This window comes from Phocoena sinus, chromosome 1, assembly GCF_008692025.1.
Source record: "Phocoena sinus isolate mPhoSin1 chromosome 1, mPhoSin1.pri, whole genome shotgun sequence".
Classification (NCBI taxonomy): domain Eukaryota; kingdom Metazoa; phylum Chordata; class Mammalia; order Artiodactyla; family Phocoenidae; genus Phocoena; species Phocoena sinus.
This window is the reverse complement of record NC_045763.1, coordinates 18,835,892-18,856,069: the sequence shown is the minus strand read 5'-3', so window position 1 is coordinate 18,856,069 and position 20,178 is coordinate 18,835,892. Positions and strand designations below refer to the sequence as shown.

At 53.5% G+C, this 20,178-nt stretch overlaps 1 protein-coding gene across 1 annotated transcript in view; it reads left to right on the top strand.

Annotated features, from left to right (window-relative positions):
- MYOM3 (myomesin 3) overlaps positions 1 to 20,178 on the top strand; it is a 44,005-nt gene that overhangs the window by 12,060 nt on the left and 11,767 nt on the right. The window contains exons 10-23 of the mRNA XM_032646285.1: positions 513 to 654; positions 1,631 to 1,830; positions 2,508 to 2,561; positions 2,950 to 3,077; positions 5,841 to 6,024; positions 8,733 to 8,907; positions 10,980 to 11,101; positions 11,499 to 11,686; positions 11,921 to 12,047; positions 13,174 to 13,352; positions 16,419 to 16,533; positions 17,425 to 17,581; positions 18,284 to 18,393; positions 19,937 to 19,981. Coding sequence (XP_032502176.1) covers positions 513 to 654; positions 1,631 to 1,830; positions 2,508 to 2,561; positions 2,950 to 3,077; positions 5,841 to 6,024; positions 8,733 to 8,907; positions 10,980 to 11,101; positions 11,499 to 11,686; positions 11,921 to 12,047; positions 13,174 to 13,352; positions 16,419 to 16,533; positions 17,425 to 17,581; positions 18,284 to 18,393; positions 19,937 to 19,981 — 1,926 coding nt within the window. The remainder of the gene's footprint in view (positions 1 to 512; positions 655 to 1,630; positions 1,831 to 2,507; positions 2,562 to 2,949; positions 3,078 to 5,840; positions 6,025 to 8,732; positions 8,908 to 10,979; positions 11,102 to 11,498; positions 11,687 to 11,920; positions 12,048 to 13,173; positions 13,353 to 16,418; positions 16,534 to 17,424; positions 17,582 to 18,283; positions 18,394 to 19,936; positions 19,982 to 20,178) is intronic.

Here is a 20,178-nt window from a genome sequence, read left to right as displayed (position 1 = left end):
CTGGGGTAGAGTCTCTCTAAGAATTCCTGTGCATCCCATGACCCTCCAAAGGGACACAGCCTGAGAGTCTGAGACGCGGAGCCAGCTGGAGAGGGAGGGCTGATCGTGGGCTGGGACCATTCTAGTCCTGGTTGATTTCTGTCTCCCGGCTTTGCCACTTCACTAGCTGGGTGACTTGGGGTAATTCACTTCTCTATGACACTCAGTTTTCCCACCTGCAAGATGGGGGGTTGCGCCGGGACTCAGAGATTAATTATGCCAATTGTTCAGGTGTGTGGCGTAGAATGGGCCCCTAATAAACGGTACCCCTACCCCTACCCCCAGATGCTGTTGTTTGAAAGGAAGAGGTTGTTATTCAGGTCGTTCTCCTCGAGATCCAACTGAGCCCCTGGGGGGTGGTGAATGAGAAGAGGATGAGGGGTGAGAATGGGAGGGGGTCTGTCGCCAAGTGGACATTGACGGGAAGAGCCTCCCCCCACTCTCTTCCCACCCCCGCCCACCCCGGGCTTCAGATGCTGCAGCCCAGAAGCCCGGGGCTCCAGGATCCCCCCTGAATGTTCGATGCCTGAACGTGAACAGGGACTGCCTCATCCTGACGTGGACCCCGCCCAGCGACACCCGTGGCAACCCCATCACCAGCTACTCCATTGAGCTGTGAGTCGGTCTCTTCAGTGGCAGAGCCCATGGGTGTAGATGGCTCTGTGAGGATAAGCGTGGGGGCCACAGGAAAGAGGGACCCCCATGCCTGTCCTTGGAATAGGGCAGGAGGTAAATGTGTTATTTAGGGGCAATAGAAGGGTGTCCGCCCCTGGAGTCAGCCGCTGCCCTCTAGACCCTTCACAGCAGGAGCTGCCACTGGGAGGGGCAAACATCAGCGCTTGAAACCTGAGCACATGTGGATGCTGTCCTCCCTGAGTGCCGGAGACAGAGTAGCACTGACGCGGGAGGGAGGGGGCACACCAGGAAAGGGGAGGCCTAGAACATCCCACCTCCTTCACCTGCTGCCAGCTCCAAGGCCCTAGCTGGAGGTAAGCTAATCCAGCCACTCGAATCCTTACAACAATCCCTATCTAAGGGGGGAAGGGGGACTCTCTAGTGCCCCATTCTACAGATGAGGAGACTGAGGTACATGGCCCCATCCAGCCAGTACTGAGGACAGTGGCACCCAGGGGGGCACAGAGACCCCAGACTCCGAGGGTCACTCTGGAAGGCACTCCGACAGGGAGTGGACAGCCCCCTGGGGAAAGGCTAACTCGTCCACTCACAAGCCATGTGACCTTGAGCAAGTCATCTCACTCTCTAAACACGGATCCCGTTGGTAGAGTGAAGGTAATCACACCTAACCGTGAGGACCATCAGGATTAAACGAGATAACAGGTACGGAGGGACACAGCATGGCTCCAGACACGCAGGAAAGCTCCATGAAAGGCACTAGCTATTTTGATTAGCATCGCGCTTGGTGGAGGATGGTGAGAAGGCCTCCTGGGGCCCGAGGTTGGAACCGGGCTTTTAAATGGAGAGAGATGAGCTGGGCCGGCAGCCCAGGGCGGGGGAAGGGCCCTGGAAGAGGCCCACCCTGGGAAGATGTGAGTCATGGGCAGGGGCTGCAGCCGAGGCCTCTCTCCCACAGGTGCCAGGGCGAGTCCGAACAATGGGTGCCCTGCCACCAGGCCCCCGGCGGGACCTGTCGGTGCCCAATCCAGGGCCTCGTCGAAGGCCAGAGCTATCGGTTCCGGGTGAGAGCCGTCAGCAGAGCGGGCAGCAGCATCCCCTCCAAGGCTTCAGAACCGGTTGCCATGGGCGACCCTGAGGAAGCCCAGAAGAAGACAGGTGGGCACAGAGGCCCTGCAGGGACATTCCAGAGCATCAGTCAGGGCATACTCAGGACTGCCTCACGCAGGAGACAGGCGCACAGCCCCCATGCCAAGTCCTGATCCAGGAGGGGAGACACAGTCCAGCCCTCAGTAACCCCTAATCTGATGGAGGAGACACAGTGCTGTCCTTAGCAACCCCTAGCTGGAGGGGGAAGGTACAGCTCGTCTGATGGAAGAAACACAAACCTGTCCACACAAGATGCTAATCTGGGGTAAAACCACAGCACCCTCTTCAGATGCCCTTAATCTGAAGGAGGAAAACTGTCCTGCCTCAGAAGCCCCCAGCCTGGACGGCGGGGGGAACACAGCCCCCTCAGTTCTGAGGAGTCAGCCTGATTTGTATTTGCTGTGCCCTAGGGATCTGACCCCATCACTTCTCTCTGTCCCGAGAGGACAGAGCATCTTTGGGGTCCAAGAGCAGCAGTGCTGCACTTTGGACCCCTGAGATCGCTGGGGCCCAGATGGACCTGCTTGAGGACACACAGTGAGGGGCCAGAAGGCCAGGACCAGGAGCAGGGGAGGAATCAGCACCCAGAGTGGGGCAGGCCCTTCCCTGTGGCCTGCTGAGCCCGCCCACCACACACACCCTGCACCCCTTAGTTCTCCCCTAACATGTTCCCTTCTCCCCACTAGAGATCCCCTTTGATACAGGAAAAACGATCACGGTCAGCACAGATGATTCTGAAGGTACGTGTGAACCTCCTGACACTTTGTCTCAAAACTCCAGCCCCCTTTGCGGTTCTGGAAACTCTGGGCCACAAACTGAACCCAGAGGCAGAAGCTGTCTTGTGCAGGGTGCGGGGAGGCAAGCACGGGCAGGATCCAGGCTGAGGGGCCAGGCTCTCTGGTGGGCGACTGCGCCCCTCGCGGAGGAAGTAGACATCGGGCAAAGTCCCGGCAGGACGTGGGGAGACCTGGGTTCTGGCCCTGGCTCTGCCCGGCCTTGCTGGGTGACTGGAGCAAGTTCCTGCCCCTCTCTGGGCCCCAATTCCCTCCTCAATGAAGTGAGGGGCTGAGATCTGGGGTCTCCGACAGCCCACACATCTTCCCCCCCCCCCGATGGCTCTGATTCCAGACTTCGTGACCATCCCCTCGCCCCCGACCAATGTCCACGCCAGCGAGATCCACGAGGCCTATGTGGTTCTGGGCTGGGAGAAGCCAAGACCCCGGGGCAAAGCCCCACTGACGTACTTCCTGGAGAAGGTACGGAGACCCCAAGGGCCCCAGCCCCAGGCCGGCCTGAGAAACAGACGCGCTGTGTTACCAGGACATGGGGGGGTGTTCAGGGAGGCGCTGGGAGACCCCAACAGTGTCCCATGGGAGGCCTGAAGAGAATTTCCTGCCTGGGAGGCTTGAGCATAGCCCTGCACAGAGGCAGGGGGGTGGATTAAATGACCTTTCGAGGTTCCCTCCAGCCCTGAGAGGCCAGTTACTGATGGCAGTTCCGGAAGCTGTTCACGGAAATACACAAAATTAAGAGACACAGACAATAACAACAGTAGATCCACCATGTCCTGCATACACCCACACCCCAAGTCTATCTGGCACCTGGTCACACATCGGGTTGAACACCTAACCTTGGCCAGGGCCAAGGTGGGAGGGAAGCCAGGATGGTGCCCACCTGCCAGGGTCATTGACGGACAGCACATACACGGCATGGGGGGTGGAGGTGGGTAGCACCAGGAGGCGTTTCTCCCTGGGGGCAGAGTAGGGGCAGGAGACTGGGGAGGGGGGCAGCTCATGTGAAATGGATTTCACAGTGGAGGGGAGGCATTGTGGCAGAGTAAAAAACAGCATGGTGTTAAGATCCATTCCATTCCTGACTTCTGCTGTGTGAGCTCCTTTGCTAAGTTCTCTGAGCCTCAGTTTCCTCCAGCATAGAATGGAGACCCTACCCTGTGAGGATGAAATAAAAGCAGCACATAGCCAGGGCCCGCAGCCCTGGGACTGTAAACCCTTCCCAAGGAGATGCTCTTGCCTCTGATCCCCCTAAAGGAAGACACCGGGTTTACCTTCTCATTACTCGCTGGGTCCAGCACGGTACCCAGCACATGGCAGGTGGACGGTACAGGTTTAGTGAATCAAGGAATAAAAAGGTTCCAGGGAAGAGTCTGTAGCTCTCGTTGTCCAGATGGGCCTCTCTGCACATTCACAGGTGATCCTATTTCTCTGACATGGGAAAGCTATGGATAATGGAGGATCTGTTTTGTGAGGCTATAGAGTATAATGGTTAAGACCTTGGAGTCAGACTGCCTGGGTTCTAATCTTGTCGCTGCTACTTACTAGCTGTGTGACCTTGGGCAAGAAAATTAACCTCTCTGTGCCTCAGTTTCTTCTTCCATGAAATAGACATAATAATTGTACATCTTATAGGGTTGATGTGAGAATCAAATTAACTAAAGCACATCAAGACTTAGAACAGAACTTGGCACACAGTGGGTGCTCAGCCGTGTTCCTTGGTTTTTGTAGCGATTTCTTAGCCTACCTGGGTTCTAGGCTACTGACAGCCAGGTGGGCCTTGGGAGGGAAAAGCACAGAGAGGGCAGGGTCAGTGGGTCCCCCCAGGGCTTCTAGGTTTTAACTCTCACACCCAGACTCGGCAGAAGTGGCCTCTGGGTGCCTTATTAACCTGCATCACCCTCGGCTCTTCACCCTCTATCTACCCAGAGACACAGGATTTATGGCTGCCTTTGGGGCCCCTGATGCTGTGTAGAATGAGCAGGTTTGGGGGTACCCACACCTGAGCTTAAATACCAAATATGCCAGCTATTAGATGCGTGACTTTTGGCCAAGTTACCAAAACTTCCTGAACCTGAATTTCCTCATTGGTGGGGTAATTAACCCTTACTTTGCAGAGTTATTGTGAGAATTCATCCATTTACTCATGTATTCATCCCACAAACATAGACTGAGCACCTCTCATGCATCAGTACCGTTCTCAGTGGTGGATAAAACAGACAAACTCCTGCCTCCAGAGCTGAGATTGGAGTAGGGGGTGGATAAGGGGTGGATGACAAAGAAGATGAATCCAAAAAGTATTTGGCACATTTGCTAATGGTAGGAGCTTAGGAGAAAGACGGACAGCATGGAGGGGATTTGAAGTGTTGAGGGAGGGGCTGCTGACCTTTCATAGGGGGGCGGTGCGGGGAGGCCACTCTGAGAAGGTGAGTTTTGAGTAAAGATCCAAAGGAAGTGAGGGGCAAACCAGAGATTTCTGGGGGAAGAACATTCCAAGAAAAGGGACCAGCAAGTACAAAGGCCCAGAGGCAGGGATTGGGCCTGGCACCATCAAGGAACAGCCGGGGGACACAGAGCCTGGTGAGTGGGCAAAGGGGGGCATGGAATGTGGCCAGACAGGTGGCAGGAGTCAAGCCATGGAGAATTTCACTCTGAGGGAGATGCGGGGCTTGGGAGGACTCTGGGCAGACACGGATGTGATCTGACTTGTGTTGTAAAAGGATGCCTCTGCCTGTCATTTGGAGAAAAGACTGAAGGGAGTTAAAGGTAGAAACAGGCAGACCAGTTAGGAGGCTATTGAGATAACTCAGGTGAGAGACGATGGTGGCTTGGATCAAGGTTGTGGAGGGGAGCATGAGGGTGATAAGCCATGGTTGGACTCTGGATAAATTTCGAAGGTAGAGCCAACTGGGTTTGTTGACAGAGCATCTTCGGGGGATGAGAAATGAGAGAAAGAGTCCAGGATGGCTCCCAGGGTTCTGGCCTGAGCAGCTGAAAGGACGGGTGCCACTAACTCGATGTGGGCTGCATTGGCAGGGGGGCAAGTTCCAGGGTCAGTTCTGTTGAATGTGAGATGCTCGATGGGCATCCAGGTAGAGACGTCACGGAGGCAGGTGGATCCAGAGTTCAGGTGTTGAGGGGCAGCCTGGGCCAAGGATAAAAGTTAGTGAGAGCATATGTGGGAAGGCAACCACTTAACCAAAGGCAAGTTTCTCTCCCTTGTCACAGTCGGTCATAAGTAGTGGCACCTGGGAGGCCATCAACTCAGAAACGCCTGTGAAATCCCCGAGATTCGCCCTTTCGGATCTGGAGAAAGGGAAGTCGTACGTCTTCAGAGTGCGAGCGATAAACCAGTACGGCATGAGCGATCCCTCGGAGCCCAGCGAGCCCATCGCCTTGAGGGGGAAGCCAGGTACCTGTGTGATGCAGGAGGTGGGGCCAGGCCAGGCCAGACCAGGCTGTCAGCATCCGGGGCTCGGGACCCCATGGCTGCAGGGACACAGCCGTGCTCGTTTCTCTGTCCTTCACCACTTCTACCTATCACGAAGCTGAAAAGCAACATGATCACAGGCCTGTAAAACTTTAGACCATCAAGAATTATTGATACATTTCTCTGGGCAAGAGGCTCTTGAAAGTATAGACATTTTTTTCTAGATCAACAATTCACAGGTTGCAGGATCCAGCCAGGTCCAGCACAGGATCTGAGTGTGACCAAGTGGTCCCTCAGTTCTAAACGTCTCCAACCAGGGCCTGACCCCACCTTGTGCAGCCAGGAGTGAGCCCCTGGGCAGGCCTCCGGCCCTCTCCCTGGTCCCACCCCAATCTGCCTCACCAGGTGGGGCCCCTCTCATCTGAAGCACAGCGTGGGCCTGGGCAGGTCATTTCTGAGCTGCGAACGTTGGTGTCCTCACCTGCCAAACCCGTTGTTCTGAAGGCCTGGTTATCGCCCCCACCTGTGGCTCCTTCCTGAGTCTCCCAGCGGCAGCTCCATCCTGGTCCTGACTTCCCGGGGTTCCCTCTCTCCTCTCAGGCCTCTGGATTCTGATAAGATCAGAAGGTTCCCTGCAGCTGCCATCACCAACTAGTCCTTTAAGGAACCCAGCTGTAGCACTGCCCATCTGAGAAGAGCCTGATATGCTGCAAGGCCTGTCTGGGGAAGATTTCAAAGTCCTAGATTTGTACTGTTTCAATAATGTAGAAAAAAGAAATATATATATATATATATTCATAGTAAGTATAAATAGGTTGGTGGGCAAATGGAGTTTTTCTTTAATTCTGGTCTGGTTAACATTTAGTCTTGACTCAGGGGCCCGGCCAGTGACTGGTTTGTGACTGGATGTGGGCCATCTCTGGACCACAAGGTAGCCTTAGGGCAAGGTTCTGGTACAGTTCGGAGAAGGAAAGGAGAGGAAAAGAAGAGAGAGGAGGGGAGGAGAGGAAAAAAGAAAAGACATTTACTTGTATTATGAAAGTGAAGTTATTGTACAAAAATGGGAAAATACAAAAGAAGCGAGAGAGAGAGAGAGAGAAAGAGGAAGGGAGGGAGGGAGGGAGGGAAGAGAATTCCCTCCACCCCAGGATCCCGCTGACCAAGGGTAACCACTGTGAACATCTAGGCGCTTGGGCCTCTGGCCTTTGACGCATGCACGCCAATGCATCTTTCTGAAAGTCCAGTCAAACCACGTGTAGAGCTTTGCATTCTACCTTTTACAATTAACATTATACCACAAACATAGCCTCAGGTCTTGAAATCATGATGTTAGTGTGTGAGTACTACTCCATACATGGATGCCCTTAGCTCAAGTTCTTGCCTACGGGTCGAATCAGGTCTCTTGGACACATGGGGCCCCTGAGTGCCCTCCTTCTACCCTCTCCCACCACCCAACCTTCACCCACTGTCACACTGTCTTCAACCTGACAGGCTGAAGTTGCTGACAGGACCTTCCTGAGCCCAGGACCCCAAGTCTGTTTCTCAGTACTTCCCCTGGGCCAAGTGCAGAGCCTGGCTCAGAGCAGGCACTCAGTAGTTACTGGATTTATGTTGGATTGATGTTGAGTTCAGCCTCTGCCTGTTGACTTTGAGGCACCACCAGAACACTAGGAGAGGTGTCCAGGGAAAAATGGAAGTGAGGCTCTAGAATTCAGGAGAGAGAGCAGGCCTGGAGGTAAAGCCTGGGGAGTCACCTGCAGAGTGGTGAGGGCTGAAGACATGGGAATAGGTGGACACTTGAGATGAGAAAAGAGGAGAAAAATGGAGCAAGTCAAGGAGCAGACACTTGGAGGAGTCCCACATGTGGGGACAAAAGAAAGAGGGGGAGGGCTTCCCTGGTGGTGCAGTGGTTGGGAGTCCGCCTGCCGATGCAGGGGACACGGGTTCGGCCGGGCCCGTGAGCCATGGCCGCTGAGCCTGCGTGTCCGGAGCCTATGCTCCGCAATGGGAGAGGCCACAACAGTGAGAGGCCCACGTACCACAAAAAAAAAAAAAAAAACAAAAGCAAGAAAGAGAGGGAGCCACAAAAGGATGTGTAAGAAGTTTGAGAAGGAAAAAGAGAACTAGGAAGGTCCTGTATCTGACATCCATCCATCCATCCTTTCATCCATCTATCCATCTATTCATCCACCTGTCCATCCATTAGTCTATTTATCCGTTCATCCATCCATCCATCCGTCCATCCATCCATTCTTCCATCCATCCAAATCTGTCCATTTAACACATCATGGCAAACCCTACCTCAAGGAGCATAGTCTCAGGGAGCCATGAAAGTTAAAGTTTCAAAGGGAAATAAAATGAAGTTTCCTAGAGATCAAAGATAAGGCTGAGGAAAATTGTCAGATCTGGTGACTTCTAAGAGAGAGAGAGCGATAGTAGGGTTAATGAATGGGGATTTTAGTGAGGAAGCGGAGATGTTTGGAGGTAAGATGAGAGAAGACTTTCAGAATACAAGAGTCTGGAGGACACCTCTGGGACTAGGGAAGAGCTGCCCAAAGCCCCAGGGCATGTCTGCAACGCACGTGACCCCTTGATTGCCATGTGCGCACCTCCCCGCCTCTCCCACGTGCCTCCCCCTCCCCAGCCGTGTAACTCAGCATCTTCACTCAGTCCACACTTCTGATTTTTAGCCACTCTCCCTCCTCCAACTCAAGTTCAAGCTTTCCGAGACACACAGACCTCTGTCTCCCTGACCTGGGATCCTGTGAAAGACAGCCCAGAGCTCCTGGGTTATTACATCTACTCCCGGGAGGCAGGATCATCTGAGTGGAAAACAGTTAACAACAAACCCATCCAGGGCAGCAGGTGAGTTTGCCCCCACCCCCTTCCTGCCCTAGGGCAGGGCCGTAATAATAATGAAGCCTCTGCCGTTCACGGCGCGGTTGGGCATTGGGCACCGTTCTAAGTTCTTTTCATATATTAGGTCATTCAGTTCTGGCTGCAATCCTCTGAACTTAGGACTATTACTTCTATTATCGTTGTACAGATGAGGAAACCGAGGCACAGAGCAGTTACGGAGTTTGCCACAGCTCACCTAGCTAGTAAGTGCGCTTGGCCCAGACAGCCTCTCTTGTGGCAACGCTCACTAGGACCGTGCTGTTTGCAGGTATTGGTGAGTGCCTAGGTCTTGTCTTTCCAGGAGCTTAGAGACAGAGAGGCAGAGACTGCAGCCAGGGCAGCTGGGGTTCAGGCTCCACACCCACCCCCCACTCGCCGGGCACCCCTGCACAGAGACTCGCCCTCTCTGAACCTCGGCCCAGACTCCTGTGCTCTTGCCTATGCCACTCCCACTCCCCTCTGTGTCTCCCTCCTCACTCGGTGGCCCCGGTCCTCACAGGCAGAAGCCTCGAGGCTTCTGGACTCATGACTTCTCTCCGTTTTGAGGCTCTGTGGGGGCAGGGGCTCAGGTGGTGACACCCAGCCCCCCTTCCCTTTCCATCAGACGACCGGCTGGGCCCTGAGCACACCTGTGGGCTCCCCTCACCCTGGGCTGCGAGCCCCAAGATTATCTCACCCAGAAAAGGGGACAGGACCTGGTGCCCCTCTGGCACACCGTGCCTCACGGTCACTCATGCTTTGTCACTGCTAAAGTTCTCCAGTTGGAGAATAATTAATTGGGTTTTGGACAAATGAGCTCGGAGTCCAGGTTATCCCTAGGATGACATCACTCCCCTGACTTACATTCAGATGTCCGTCCCTGAAGGGGAGGACAGGGGGTGTGGCGTGATCCTCTGGTACATCACATGTGTGCATGTCATCGGTTACATGTGTCAGGGCTGGAAAGAGGCTAAACACTGCTGCCCAGCAGTGCTGCCTGGGGTGATGGTGTGAAGGGAGCTCAGCTGCGAGGTAGGGTCTGGTCCACCACCGTTCCATGAGCTCCTCAGAACCTGGCTCACAGGAGATGCTCAAAAGAGACCTGAATGAATGAATACTGAACGGGCAGGTGCTGCGCTGGGATTCGGGAGACCCGGGCTCGGTCCAGGTTGTTCCTAACTGGCTGTGTGCTCTTGGCTCACCCCATTCCTTCTGGGGAAGCCTTTCCCTACCTGTAAAATGAAGAAACGGAATGGTTTGATCCATAAAGGCCCCTCTGACATTCCAACATTCAACTCCTCGGGGTCAACTGGCCGAGGGAAGCTCCCTGTAGAACAAGATTTGCTACAGGAAAATGTTGATAAGTGAAAAGGGAAAAAAGAGGTTCACAGTTTGGATCTTATCAAGAAGAGACAGGGGCTTCCCTGGTGGTGCAGTGGTTGAGAGTCCACCTGCCGATGCAGGGGACACGGGTTCGTGCCCCGGTCCGGGAAGATCGCACATGCCATGGAGTGGCTGGGCCCGTGAGCCATGGCAGCTGAGCCTGTGCGTCCGGAGCCTGTGCTCTGTGGCGGGAGAGGCCACAGCAGTGAGAGGCCCGCATACCGCAAAAAAAAAAAATGTAAGCCAGAGTGTCCTTGTATGTCTCTGGCTGATAATTCAGAGGTCTTTAAAAGGACTCTGTGCTTTAGTCACAGCATCCGTACAGATCAGAAGAGCCATTTGTTATGTTTCCAGGACGAGGCCCAAAGTCCTAGAGATGTACCAGGTTGATCAGTTTAGGGGTTGGCTACCTGGGCCTTCAACTGGTAACTTTCCCAGCATATTCGCACCTTAATGATGGGCTCTGGAAGCTACATCCTTTAAAACCTTAAGGACCTCATCCTCCAGGGGGCAGGCATCACTCTGGGGGCAGGGGCAAGGTCTTTAGGCAAGAACTGAGGCCTCAACTCCTACCACGCTGGTGGCCACTTATCCCCACAAGGTTGTTTTAGAAAGTTCAGGAATGTCTCCATGCTGCTGGTTTGGTCTTTCCTGAAGGCTGTACATTTCTCTCCCAGGTTTACAGTTCCCGGGCTGAGGACAGGGAAGGAGTATGAGTTTTGTATCAGGTCAGTCAGCGAGGCTGGAGTTGGGGAGAGCTCAGCCGCCACCGAACCCGTCAAGGTCAAGCAGGCTCTGGGTAAGTCCAAGGGGCAGGTGCAGCCTGCACACCTCTGGGGACAGACCTGGGCTGAGCAGAGAGCAGGGGGCTTATCGACCACCTCTTGGAGGGTCCAGCTCCAGAGGCCATGGGGCAGAAGCCTTCTCAGGGGATCTGGTGCTGACCCCGACCACCCCTTCCTTTGGGGGGGAAGTAGCAATGGCATGAGGCCATGGGGTGAAGTCTGCCCAGCTCGGAAGCCCAGTTGCCCTGCACGTAGCTGAGTCAGCATTACCAGTGGACGCTACTGGCTAAGTCCGTGCCCCAGAGCAGGGTGGGCACCCACTGGGGGAGGCTCGCTGCCTCCCTCAGGCCCCACCGCCCAGTCCAGCCGCCCCTCGGGAGCAGTGGCCCTCACCCCCTTGCCTCCCCGTAGCTACACCATCTGTTCCATATGACTTCACCCTTCTGAACTGTGGGGAAAATTATATGGTCATTGGGTGGAAACCCCCTAAGCGGCGTGGAGGGGGCAAGATCCTGGGCTACTTCCTGGACCAACATGACTCAGAGCAACTGGACTGGCACTCGGTCAACCAGCAGCCCATCCCCACCCAGATGTGCAAGGTGAGGCTGGAATGCGGCCACTGGCCTGGTGTCCTGATTTGTGTGGGTGGAGAGTGGGGGTCAGGGTTGGAGGTCCTGAGGCTGAGAGAGGCCTCAGGTTTGGTGCCTCGATAATCCAGCTGATTGTCAAGTGCAGACCAGTCTTACATGAAGCTCTTATAGACCTCCTGCTGTGAACCTCATCCCCTGCCTCCCCAGCCTCAGCCTTCACAGTCTGTGCTTTTGCTCTTCAAGGTCAGTGACCTTCATGAAGGCCACTTCTATGAGTTCCGTGCCCGGGCAGTAAACTGGGCTGGTGTCGGAGAGCTGTCGGCACCCAGCAACCTGTTTGAGTGCAAAAAGTGGACGATGCCTCAGCCAGGTGAGTGGCTGGGAGGTGCCAAAGCCCAGCACCTGCCCACCCCTCCCCTCCCCCAAACTAACAAACAGATGACTGCTACCGCCGGGCTTGCTGTGCATTCAAGCTTGCTCTGTTGGTCCCAAACCCCAGACCCCTGCCCCCTGTAACCTCTGACACAGTCTTAACTCTGCCAAGTCAAGAGCCCTGACCTTGGCCGTTGACTGGCCCTGTACCCCCATCCAAATTATCCTCTAGCTCAACACCCCATCTGAGCTCCAATTCTCAACACAGACCAATCTCAAACCCCAAAGGCACACTGCTAGGTGACCAACTCCTCCCAGTTTGCCCAGGACTTTCCCAGTATTACCACCGCAAGTCCTGTGTCCCAATCCTGGACAAACAGGGCAGGTTGGTCCCCCTCTGCACCACTCCTGTAGCACCATCAGCCTTCTCACAAACTAGCCCTTCATCTCCCCCTTAGGAAGGAAGGATGACAACCTTCCATCATTCTGTTCAGCTCAGTTCTGTCTTCTGCACAAAACATTGACCTGAATGGCAGATAATCCCTACGCGTGATGCTTTAGACAACGACAGTTATAAACAACTGCTATTTGTTGGGTACTTACTATGTATTGACACTTTGCATAAGTTATGTCATTAATGCTCACGACAGCACTATTTTATAAGAACTAGTATTATCCCCATTTTACCGATGAGGAGACAGGAACATAGAGGCTAAGTAACTTGCTCAGAGTCCCCATAGCCTGAAAAATGGTGTTCGCTGGGACATGAACCCCAGTGATCTGACTCTGGAGTCCACACCCTGAGCTTCTACATTAAACACTGAAATGGCAAAGAGATTAGAAAGATTAATGCTGTCTGGGACAGGGATGGGGAGGGTCAAGGATGTTTCCCAGAGGAAGTGATACTGAGCACACTTTGAAGAGTTAACTCTAGTTCAGACACAGAGCGAGCTTTGCCATGAAGCCAAGGCCGGCCAGGTCCCCACCATGTCCGGAGAAGGCACTTCCAGGCCTGGCTGGGACTGAAAGATTGACAAGCTTGCTGACTCGCCACCTGCCCACTGCCTGACTGGCTGGCTGGCCATTTGGGTATCCATCTCCTTCTCTACCCTGTCTTCCCAAAGGACCCCCGTATGGCGTGCGGGCGTTTGAAGTGCGGGCCACCTCCCTGATGCTGATGTGGGAGCCCCCACTGTACCAAGGGGCCGGACCGGTCACAGGCTACTGCTTGAGCGTCCAGGAGGAAGGCTCTGAGCAATGGAAACCGGTCACTCCAGACCCCGTCTCTGGCACCCACCTGAGGGTGAGTCCCTGCCCCTTCATCCTCTGATGAAGGATGGGCCCGCCCTAAGCCTTCCCTGCCACAGGATATGGCAGGACTACAGAACACCAAAGCTGGAACGACCCTCAGAGATCACTGCCCTCACTTAATGGCAGCAGAGGACCAGAGAGGGGGAGTGGCTTAGCCAGGGTCACACAGCGAGTGGGTAGTAGGTCTGGCCGGTGGTTGGTCTTAACCTGTTCCATGCTGTGCAGACTCCTCCTTAAAACCGCACTTATAATCAGCAAGGTATATTACCATTTGGATATGCACATCCCTTGAGCTAGGAATTCTGCTTCTAGGATTGAACTGTAGAGAAATAATTAGTCAAGTGTGCAAAGACCTAAGGACAGTGATGCTTGTTGTAGCGTTGTTTATAAAGGCAAAATTTGGAAACAACTTAAATGTCCATCAGTAGGGGGTTTGCTTAAATAAATCACAGTGTATCCTTAATGTGGACTCAGTGTCAGTGAGTGTAAAGGCTACAGTAGCTGAAGGAGTGGCAATAATATAAAGAATGAGGTAGAGCTAAAAAAATTAAAAATTTAAATTTAAAAATTAAAAAAAAAGAATGAGGTAGAGCTACGTGCATGTTGTGACATAAAAACATATCCACCATATGTGGCTAAGAAAAAAAAAGCACAATACAGAGCAGGATATTTATATGTTAGATAACATTTAGAACATGTATATCTACTGTATATTAATGAACATAGAGGCATATATGCGTTTCTTCATTTAAATGAGAAGCAAACTCTAAACTCTTTGGATAAATAAGAAATCTAGCAGAATCATTGGTTTTATTCACCTGTGGTGGTTGTTTTCACTTGCACTCGTGTAGAAGGGAAAGCGCAAACAATGCTCTCCTGGCATAACAAAGACAACTCACACATGTTTGTCATGTCAGAAAACAAAGGTGTCCATTGAAGCATTCTTAGCAGACACAAATTACTAACAGACAATCCATCAGGATCACAGACTTCACAGCGTCCATCTCTGAAGCCAGCATGTCTCACAGGCCTTCTTTGTTTAAGGAAAGTTTGTAAGGAAAGTTCTGTGATGTGTATTAGGTTTTATCTTCTGCAGCTCTAGGGAGAGAGGGAGTATCTTCTCCACCTCATTTTCCTGAGGCATCTTTCACCAGCAGGCAGGAGGGTGTGTGGGTTTCAAGACCACACGTTAGCACTCTGTTAGCACCAAGAGGAAAGAAAGCAGGCTTGAGAGGCCCAAAACAATGTGGAAAGAAGATACTAACAAGCAGAATGTGGCACATGTCACGTTTCTGCATGGTTTACGTGCATTTGCGAGTCTAAATGGATTTTTACAAAACTGTCAATTCTGGCCATCTCTGGGAATGGGGCTGCCAGGAGAGCCTTACCCCTTCATTTTATATTCTTTTCTATTGCTTTAATATTTCCTCCAACAAACATGAATTTCTTTCATAATCAGAAAAAAATAAAAATATTTCCTTTTGAAACAATAACATTAAAGCTATCTAAGACCAAATGAAGAAGGGCTTCCCTGGTGGTGCAGTGGTTAAGAATCCGCCTGCTGATGCAGGGGACATGGGTTCGAGCCCTGGTCTGGGAAGATCCCACGTGCCGTGGAGCAACTAGGCCCGTGAGCCACAACTACTGAGCCTGCGCGTCTGGAGCCTGTGCTCCGCAACAAGAGAGGCCACGCCAGTGAGAGGCCCGCGCACTGTGATGAAGAGTGGCCCCTGCTCGCTGCAACTAGAGAAAGCCCTCGCACAGAAACGAAGACCCAGCACAGCAAAAATAAATAAATAAATTTATTTAAAAAAAGACCAAATGAAGAAGGGCAAGCTTCAGCCCATGGAATGCTCTGAGATGTGCAGTTTCCACCCCCACAGGGCCCGGCTCTCTACAGTAGAGTCGGCCAGTGCTGGACAGCTGGCCTGAGAGAGCCACACAAGATGGATGGTCCCTCTGCTCCTCAGGCAGGCTGGCCCAGGGTGGGGGAGCCTCGGTGACTTGGCACCATTTCCGCATGTGGGTGGTTGGCCGGCATTCACTCACTCAGTCATTCACTCAACACTTCTGGACACCTACTTAGTGCCAGATCTGGAACTAGATTGTAGATGTAAAAAGCTACAGTCACAGTCCTTAGGGAACAGGCAATTACAATACTGTGTGTCGTACAATCAAGGAGGGTCCGAGGGATTCTGGGAGCTCCAAGGAGGAAGGTAAGAGGCCTCTCCTGGCCTCGTCCCACCTGGCCAAGCTGAGTGGCCAAGGGTGAGCTGTTGTTGTTAGACCAAGAGAAGGGGAGGGTGTTCCAGGCAGAGGGTTCAGCAAGGGCTAAGGCAGGGAGGCGTGAAGCGACGTGATGCGTGGGGGACCCTGAGGAGTCAGGGAGTGAAGGGGGTGCGGAGAAGAGGACAGGAGGCTGAGGATGGACGGATGAGGAAGGCTTTAGGTACCAAGCCTCGAAATCTGAACTTTACCCTGAAGGCCACTGAAAGAGTTAAGTGTACTCAGACTGCCATCTTGGAAACATTGGCAGAGGGAAAGATAGACCGGGAAGAAGGGTCTAGAGGCAGAGGCGCCATTTAGGAAACTGTTGGACTAATCCAGGAGAGAAGAAATAAAGCTGCAGTCAAAGGCGTGGCTGGGACACAGGCCACATTCAAGAAACGTTAGGGAAATAAAATGGGAACTTCGGTGATTAGATGTGTAGGGCTCAAGAAAAAGATGTCAAAGATGATGATCACCAAGCTTCTTTCTAGGGAGACAGATGGAGGAGAGGCAGGGGGCGCAGGAAGAGAAAGGGTTTTCTTGTTGAGAGGCTGATGATGCGTTAAGTTCCGAGCAGGTGGAGTTCCAGGCATCACAGCGTGGGAGGTAATCTCAGGGGAGAGGCTCACCTGAAGCTGGAACTCAGGAGAGCAATGTGCCCCTAGCCTGCCCCCCACCCCCAGGGCAGCCTGGCCCTCCTGGGGGTCCCCTGCAGCCCGTGGCCAGGGCTGCAGGAAGGGTGGGTCTTTGCCATCCTCGGTGCTCACTCTTGCCCCCTCCCTTCCCCCAGATTTCTGACTTACAGCCAGGAAAGACCTACGTGTTCCATGTACAGGCTGTGAATTCAGCGGGCCCAGGGCAGCCGTCCATGCCCACCGACCCCATACTCCTGGAGGACAAGCCAGGTAGGGGCAGGGGGAGGGCGCTTGTCTGCAGCAGGAGGACAGAACCTGCTGGGCCCTCACCCCGCCACACCTTCCTGCCCCTCATTCCTTCCTGCCTGTTTCTCTCCCGTCCACACTCTCGTTTATTTCTGTGGGATCCCAAGATTTGAACATATGGTTTCCTTCCGTGTGATGGGTCTTCCATCCTTTACATGCCACATTCTTAAACTCATACAACTCTTCGTGGATATCTAAAAGAACAGCCAACTGTATTTCAGATATGCCGTGTGGCTTTGCCTGCCTTGCAGTCACGGCTCCCGAGGTCCGCTCCTACCACATACGCCAGGTGCTGCGCTGGGTCCTTACACTGTCTGGCTCTCCCAATAAGCCCCTGAGGGAGCCGTCACTGTCCCCACTTTAGAACTGATTTCATTGCAGCTCAGAGAAGTTAAATGACCAGGTCACGCAGCTAGTATCCGATGGAATCACTCAGCTCTCCTCACTATAAAGTGTGTTCTTTTCCATTCTTTTAATTATTCATTCATTAAGTATTTGGTGACACCCACACTGCACTGGGGACATGGCAGGGATGAGAAAGCAAGGTCCCTGCGCTGGTGGGGGGAGGGGCAGGACGAATGGACAGTAAACAAGTAAACGATGAAAAAGTCAGTGATAAGTGCTATAAAGGAAGTGAAACAGGGTGATAGGGTGGGGTGGGCTTTACTTTAGCCTCAGTAGTCTGAGGAGGTGACATTCGAGCTGAGAAGGCTTGGAGGCCACAGCAAGGAGTCTGGGGTTTCTTATTTTATTCAAGAGCAATGGGCAGCCACTGGAGGGGTTAAGCAGGGGAGGGAGCTGACCCGGTTTATTGTTTCTAAATGTCTGTTGCCCTCCATTGGATCCTGCCCTCAGATGCTCGGGAGATCGAGGTTGGTGTGGATGATGAGGGCTTTATCTACATGGCTTTCGAAGCCCCCGAGGCCCCTGACTCCTCGGAGTTTCAGTGGTCCAAGGACTACAAGGGCCCGCCGGACCCACAGAGGGTCAAGGTCGAGGAGGAAGTTAACAAGTAAGTGAGGGGAGGGGCAGCACGACTCGTCCACAGGTCCCAGACGTTGTCGGATGAGTGGGCAGAAGCTCGTGGGTGAGACCATCCGGCCGGACCCCCAGATAACGAGCTTGAGAGGACTGCTTGGTCTCTCATGAAGGATGCTGACTGCCACCTGGGGAGAAGTGAGGGAGAGTGCCTTGGAGACGCTGAAACGGTGCCCTTCATTTGCAGATCCTTTTTCTGTAAGGAATGTGTGTGCCTCCGAGGAGACGCTCAGGACTTGGTTTCTAGCCTGAGTGCCAGCGACTTGCTCTTGCAAGTTCTCTGGGGTCAGCTTCCTCATCGGTAAAAGAGGGGTTAGGATGTCAAGTGCCCCCAGGTCTCCCTCCTCCACCCCCAGCAGCTCTGGCCTTGGCCCCGTCCAGCGGGAGACAAAGCTGATGACTTGAGCCCTGTGGAGAGAGGCAGGCCTGGGGGATGTGGCCAGTATGAAGACTGTTCCCGAGAGCCTGGCTAGTGAGGACCATTGAAGGTGGCAGGCCAGACGTGCCTTGGGCGGGGGACCCCAAAGAGGTGTAAGGAGGCTGCCACCCCTGCTTACTGGCTTGGCCGGAGTCTGGGCTAGGGTGCAGGGCTTGCAAAGCCGACCGAGACTCCCCAGCTCCCAGGCCTCCAGGGCACACGGCCCCTCTCAGAGCCTCTGCCCTCCTGTCTCTGCAGGTCCAAGATCATCCTGAAAGAACCTGGCCTCGAGGATTTGGGCACCTACTCGGTGGTGGTCACCGATGCTGACGAAGAAATCTCAGCAAGCCACACGCTGACGGAGGAAGGTGATGCCCCTGTTCCACTGCCACCTCCCCAGAGAGACGACCCAGACACGGAGTCCCAAGCACAGATACCCCAGAGGCCAGCAAGAAGCAATAATAATGAGTAAAGCAGAGATTTCCAGGGAAGTAGGCCCTCACTCACCCGTTCAGTCAGTCAGCCAGTGAATAAATATCTGCTGAGCACCGACCATATGCCAGAGACTGTCCTGGGCACTGAATTACATCAGTGAACTCGACAGGCAGAAATCCCTGCCTGATGGAGTTCACGCTCTTCCTGTCTCTCTCTTTACTTTATCTACTTTTGATAAAAAGCAAAGGTACCAGTGAATTATTTCACTTCCTTTCGTAGCCTAAGAAAAACAACAGCATAAGTAGAATGATAAACTGCAAATGGCAGTCGGTCTGAGGAATGAGGATGGCAAAAGGGAGCAGTGGGGACTGTGGTAAACCAGAGAGGGGATGCCGGGCCTCAGCGGTCATCTATGAGACTCACCCTCTGCTGTCTCCATAGCAACTGGGACAGCCCATTGTCCTGCCTGATGATTGCACTGGAGGCCCTTTGATTTTGTCAGGAAGCAGAAGCCTGGCAGGTCCAGAGTGCAATTCCAGTTCCACAATTTCCTGGCTCCTTGACCTTGGATAAGTCATGACACCTCTCTGGGCCTCAGTTTCCTCATCTGTAAAGGGGGATTATAATCCCTGCCGTCCTAAGTGAAACAATGTTGTTATGCAGATATACTTAGATGATTCCATGCAAACTAAAGCCATCCACGAAAGTAATGGGGTCTGCTTTTTTTTTTGGACTGGATGCTTGCCATGTGTCCAGACTCATCATGCTAAGGACTCTGGAGCTTATAAGAGGAAATGAGATATGAGCCCTGCCCCTGCCAATTCATTCATGCAACACGTATTTATTGAGCACATACTGTGTGCCAGATACCATGCAGGTCCAGAGCTCAGCTTAGCAGAAGAGACAAACCTAACACAAAGAAGCAGTTAGCAGTGAGACAGCACTCTACTGACCTGTCCTAGACACATGCAGACTGAAATGCTCAGTGGGGAGAGCAGACCCTCAGATACTAGGACAGTATGGCTCAGTGGGGGAGAACAGACCCTCAGATACGACAATATGGCTCAGTGGGGAGAACAGACCCTCAGATGCTGGGACAGTATGGCTCAGTGGGTTAACAAGGGGCCTCAGGAGACAGACAGTAATGCTCACCCCACAGCATGGTGTGAGGACGGCTGAGATCACGCAGAGCCTGGCACACAGTAGGTGCTTCTCTGGGGAGGTGGCACTTGATCAGGTCTTGAAGGACAGGAAAATAAGCAACCTCAGGGTGGCTTGCGGCAGCCCCCGCAGCCCCCTCAGTGCCCCAGAGCCAAGGCCTACAGTGGTCATCATCAACCCCTCAGTAGCCAAGTGACCCCAAGCCGAGTCTCTCGGGACTTTCACCCAGTGTGGACGCTAGGACGGCTTCCACAGGCCCCACTGGCCCGGGTATGTCATTCTCTTTGGTTTCTTCCTTGCTCCTCCCTGTCCCAGAGCTGAGCAGGCTGAAGAAGCTGAGCCATGAGATTAGAAACCCAGGTAAGTGGTCCAAGCCAGCAGCCTCGGGCAGTCCCGCCAGGCCCACCGGGGTGTTCTGAGCAGGGCTGAGTCAGCCAAGAGCCAGAAACTAGCGGGGGGGTGGGGGGGTGGGGGGGCAAAGGATGGGGACGTCTTGGGGCTGGAAGGTCAGAGACCCAGGGAGTCCTCAGTCCATGAAGGGAACAGAGCGGCCAGCA